The 6,000-nt window shown below is 41.3% G+C and overlaps 1 protein-coding gene across 1 annotated transcript in view; it reads right to left on the reverse strand.

The window, feature by feature from the left end:
* LOC128770767 (copine-8-like) overlaps positions 1-5,531 on the reverse strand; it is an 87,006-nt gene extending 81,475 nt beyond the window's left edge. The window contains exon 1 of the mRNA XM_053885613.1: positions 5,263-5,531. Within this exon, the coding sequence (XP_053741588.1) occupies positions 5,263-5,345 (83 nt within the window). The 5' untranslated portion in view covers positions 5,346-5,531. The remainder of the gene's footprint in view (positions 1-5,262) is intronic.
* Between the last annotated feature and the right edge of the window lie 469 nt (positions 5,532-6,000).

The raw sequence follows: 6,000 nt of genomic DNA on the forward strand, positions 1-6,000 counted from the left end.
TTCTTCAGATCTAAGGAAACTGTACTGCCTCATCTTGGCAGATCATTAGGGTCATTACCAAACACGCTTTTCCTTCGCGGCCATAATCAAGCTTTTATCCCAGATCCAGTGGGAAAAAAAGCCTGGCCAGCTCCGGCAGATTTTAGGTCACAGGAAATACAAAGGCTTTTTTCTCTTCCTTATTGTATCCTAAAACCGGTCTACGAGACGCTCCTTGAAGGAACAATGAAGGTATGACTGCGATGGCGCATAACGGAGCTTCATGAGCAGGAAAACCACGATGAGAGTCAGACAATAAACTGCTGAAAGGATTCATCGCAATTGAGAGCAGAGAAATGTTGAAGGAAAATCTTCAAAGCAAATCTTTCCTGAACGCATTTGGTTTCTTCCCCTCGGCCGTCAGACTGTTGAATTCGCGAACAGCCTTGTTGTTATTTTACTTTATTTTATTTTACTTTAGTTTATTATTTATTTATTTTTGACTGCACGTTAGTCCAAAACACTTTCCTAGTTAGTGGGCTCGCCACTGACCATGGCAATAAATTTGATTCTGATTCTGTTTCTTTCACCTTTGCATCAATGTGAAAAAGACAGACTTCAAAGTAAGAATGTGATGTATCACTTTTGGATTTAAAGACGACCAACCCCTACTGAACACAGCAGTGTATTTCTGTTACCTGATTTCTTTTGAAGCAGGGACGATACATTGTTTTGCTCTGAACACCTGCATATTGTTTTTTTTTCTTTTCAGTGAATAAAAACATTATTTAGTGATTTCAATGTGTCCAAATACTTTTTGAACATTTGAGCACATTGCAGCAATACCTTGATAAAAAATAGAATTGACAGTTGATGTCCCGATACCGATACCACATTAGCAGTTTCAGAGACTCTTTATTTGATCTGTGCTACACCGCGCTAACCCAGGTGAACAGTAAAAAGTACTGATATACATCCATAACCATGATCACTTTGGTGACAATAACCGTGACGTGAAATATAGGCTGCAACTAACGATTATTTTATGGATTGATTGATTGATTATTTTTCAATTAATTGAAGAATCTGAGAAAAACTTTAAACTATTAAAAAGCTATAATTGCCCACTGTTATTCAAAATCAGAACTGACTGCAAACACATCTGGTAATGGATTTCACAAGCTGCTTCTTGAACATCTGTTAAAAGTAATAATTGAAAATAAAATTTAAAAAAATGACACAATGAATGTATTCATGTATGTTTCGCATCTTCCAAATATTGAATAAAGTGTACAGAAAAATCCAGATTTTTGTTGAAGGGGATCTGAGAACAATGAATAACTGGCTTGGAACTGACACAGATTAAGCAGAGATTTCAGACCATTGAATCAAAGTCTTTCAATGTGACGTGAGTTACTCCTGGGCAGCGGTCTTTCCTCAGCCTCCGCAACGTGCTGAACCCAACGCTTTTGAAAAATTAACTTTCTGCGCAGCACAGTAGTCGCACAACACAACAAATCGATGACCAGATTTAATAACTGATTTTTATTGAATTTATCGATTGGTTGTTGCACAATATTACATCCCTACCCTTTGTGATTTGAAATATTTACATTAGAAGCTCATGCCTCGCCCATCAAGAAAGCCTCTTTTCTAGCGAGCTGAAGTCTCATTCTCCGAGCCACACTGTGCTGTGATCAAGTGGAAACCTTCAACCAGCCTCTGCTGCTATCAATTCCATTCCAAGTGCGCATTGGCAGCCGAAGCCCCACTGTCTTGTCAGTCCAAACTAGCTGACGTGTATCGTGCTGTCCACATGCTTTCTTCACCATTGTTTAGAAATGAACGTAATAGAGTCCCTTCTTTGGTGATAATGTGCTTGACCCTTGTAACCTCTCATTTTGTCAGTTTTCAGACTGGGAATCATCATGATGAGTAACTCACTGCATCATGGAGAGGAGGACTTCCACACATGAAACATTCGCATTCGTCAGGAAAATCAGATTGGAGGGCGATGTCCAAGACTGTGTGAGGTCTTCTCAGATCATAAAGAAAATGTAAACAGTGAGAGTCATTGGTATGAGGTTTAGCTTTATGTAAGCTGCTAGCTGTGTGTTTCTGTGTTTGTAGAGTTGGAACGGGTGATAACTTATTGTACACAATTTTCAACTGAAAACCGTCCCCATGATGAGAATTTAACATGGCATTGTATAGACGCATATACTGAGACCATGTCGACATACCGTGCACTCAGCTCAGCGATGTTCGACAGCTGGCATGTGACTGTCGTGGAGAGTACAGCGGACTTTCACAATTGTGATTTTAAATGCATTCTTACAACAAGAAACTATTAGTGATGGCATCAGTAGACACTGAGTGTCTCTGCTGGTTTCTGTCTTGCAAGATCCACTGGTCTCAATAAGTTTACCGCGAGTGGATATCTGATTTGGACCATATCAGCACATGCAGTCTGCAGTGAAAATAATGGAGATTGCAGTGTTTTTCAAGATTTTTTATGCCACGTTGTTAAAAATGGCTCCAGAATGGGCTAGGCAATATGGCAAATTATATATATCATGATTTATTTATTTGAAATTCCTGTTTCGATTTCATTTCATGTCTTTTGCATGGTTTAATTATAGTTTAGTATAGTAGAATTTCCTGACAAAAATTGTCACAATTTTTCCCTCAGCTTGGTTCACACCAATGATTTTTTTTTCTCTCTTCATATTTTGGAGCACATTTATTTGGTTCTGTATTTTGTTTTTAGCCAACTTTGAGCCACAAGCTAAACTTCGATGATCTACGAAGTTGCCGGTCCACCAAGGACCTCTCCAGGTCTGGAGGTGTGTGGTCAATTTAGAGACGCATCAGGTTTAAAAAGAATTCAAAGTTGTGTGTTTGCCTTCTTCAGCATATGTGCATGTGGGAACAGGATCATTGGGTGCAGCAGTGCACGCTGCGAGTGATGGACGAGTAGCGTCATCATAGATCTAAAATGTATAGAAAGTATGTGACTAGATCCACGTAAATCTCACATTGGTGGATCATCAATATGTTCTAGTTGTACAAGGTGAAACTGGATCACTTCTCACAGCACACCTGAAAGTCTCTCACGGTACACCGGTTGACAAACACTGGAATATCAGATATTGTCGTCCGCGGCTACATTCCCAAATAGGGTGGTCTGATCTCTGCCTAACTGTGTCACAAGCAGCGCTGTCAGTGAGGGACCATCAACAAATTCTCACTTGGTCACTCACTTATATTTATGAAATCATCAATCACATAAATAAAAAAAATTAAAAAAAAACATTTTCTGAGAGAGAATTGTGGATATATTATTTTTTACAATCACACTAGAAAAAAATTACAGTTTATATATTTATATAATATAAACTATTGACATTATTCCTAATATTTCTTTAATACATCCGAGAAATGTGTCCTGATAGGTCCATCGATAAACTGTCAACAGACATAAGATTCATCAGCGACAGACAGCCCAATTTAACCCAAAATAAAACTGGCAGAGCAGGTTACGTATACAACACTGTTCTAGATATTCTATTTTACGCTAAACAAATGACGATGTTGGAGACAAATAACTCCAGTGAAGTAGAGAAAAGAACTGACTGTGTTTCTTTATCTTGAGTTTTATTGTTATCACTATAATGGCACAATTTATTGTGATCATTTTGTTTTACCCATATTGTCGATACCTTCGCCAGAACAGACATCAAAGAGACCCACAGTTGTCACAACAGAACTTAAGTATTTGTATAACAAAATCACAAACAACCAGCAATAAAGCATGATCCTTTCAATATTTTCATAGATGAAAAAAAAGGTCAATTCTCTCTCTGAACAGTGAAGGAAACAAGCATAAAGCTCCTTGATATTCTATCTAATGAACCCAAAACAAGCTGTTAGAAGATAAACAATTTACAAAATACGTAAAGTCTGACAGTGATCACAGTCCTTGTTGCCACAATTCACCCGCACCAATACTCTGTAAGATTTGTGGCCAAATGTTCCCATTTGGAGACGACCCCAGTGAGGCCCATTCTTGCATGTGACATCTGTATGACAGTACAGTTTGCTGTGGTTTCACATGAAACAGAAGTGTTTAACTGAGACCTGCCAGTCATTGACATGTGGCCCGCCCCTTGTCTGAAGAGGGCGTGTGGCACATGCAAACATGTTGGCAGGCTGCTATTTCACAGAGCTCCAACTGGGAGAAAACAAATTTAGATCCCAGCTTCAGAGAGTTCCAAACCCACCTGAAGAACGGTGGCTACGTACAAATCATTAGCACCGCTCATACTGGCAAAATCACAGGCCAAACGGTTCTCCATTCTGTTTTCTGCTATTGTTTCTAATGAGTTGCACTTTGTAGCTGCACTCTGTAATAGCACAATAACTAGGTAATAACTTGGTACATCCTACATCACTGGGTTGATTTATTTAATAGTGTTGATTCCACTCCTATTTAGCTTCATCTTGCGTATTTAAATTGTTTTCCCTCCCGGCTTGAATATGGTGAATAATCGTGATTATCAATATTTATCTAAATAATTGTCCTAAAAAGAAAGAAATGATAGACTGAATAGCTAAGAACCTACTCAACATGACCGCTTCATTTGAACCAACTAGAATACACCGCTTCATGATCAAAAACAGGTTCAACATTTCAATTCAACAACCAACTTCATCGTAATCCAAAAATGCAACTTGTAATTGGCAACTAGCTTAAAAGGTTCGGCTGTTTTCTTGCGTTTCTATTGCCAGTGATTACGCATGCGCTACGCGTGTATTTGAAGTATTAACAATAGCTTTGTTGCTTGCTCAATCAAGTGACGCCCATACGCGTGCTTTTATTGGAGAAGACGCCACTAAAATATAGTAAGAGCCCTGATACGTGAAAGCCACCAGCTGGAGCAGCGGTCCTTCAGAATCAAATCAAAAACCTGACAGTTGGTCCGTGACGCTCCTTCACCAAGACCCGCAACTCTGACCCCCAGACTGGTTCCGAGCTGCTGTCAACTGTCGTTTGGATTTGTCTTCAAGACTCCCAAAATAGATGCAGCGACTCCACTAAAACTGTGATGTCCACACGTGTTGTCGCTGGAGTGGTTCCACATCAGACCAGGGTAAAAGCGCGCGGATTCAATTGTCGAGAAAACGACGGCTCTGCGCTCACGCGGCGTTAAATGTCACACATGAGAGCGCGTAAATTCAGGGCACACTTCTCAATCTTGGTTCCATCCCGACGTTACTCACCTGCAGGAGACGGTCAGCTCAACTTTGGTGGCAGGTATCGCGGCGGTGAAAGGGTCCGCGTCCCCGATGCACGCCATGTTCATCAAGCTTCGCTTCGTCCAAGGTCTTTCCGAGTCCAGCGCCTAGTGGCGGCATGAGATGGGCATGATGGCGAGGGGGAACAGGAGAGGAGAAGCAGAGGAGCGTCAGCGAGGTGGTGAGTGCGATGGAAGCCTGCGGAGAGACGCGCACGAGCGGAGCGACAGAGCGCAACAGCCGCCACTCTTTGAGCGCACCGAGGCTCCGGAGGAGGAGGAGGAGGATGAGGGGGGACCCCGTGAGAGAGAGTGGAGGGAGGAGACAGACTGTAACACGCACGCATGCACGGTAGCTCCACATTATACATGAGCAGAACAGGACGAGTTGCCCATCTTACACAGCTCAACCACCATCAAATGGTGGGCAGTGGCATGAAGCAGAGTCGGCCTTTCACCTGCATCCAACCAGCCCTCGGTACGACAGTATAAAACTAAATACCGGATGGTACAGAAATGTCTCATGCCAACCATTTCTACTTTTATTCGGTTACATTCTTTAATCCTAATTGAACAGAGCCTGCATAAGTCTGTTGTCTTTCTCCTATTTTGTGTGTCTATCTTTCCCTACAGCCAGTGTTGAACTGATGAGCCTCCAGGAGAAGGTGTCCTTATTTTCAGTGCTCAGTAGGTGGCGCTCTCGGTTTCAAAATTATGTGAGTTT

The sequence above is a fragment of the Synchiropus splendidus genome, chromosome 14 (assembly GCF_027744825.2).
Source record: "Synchiropus splendidus isolate RoL2022-P1 chromosome 14, RoL_Sspl_1.0, whole genome shotgun sequence".
In the NCBI taxonomy this organism is placed as follows: Eukaryota; Metazoa; Chordata; class Actinopteri; order Syngnathiformes; family Callionymidae; genus Synchiropus; species Synchiropus splendidus.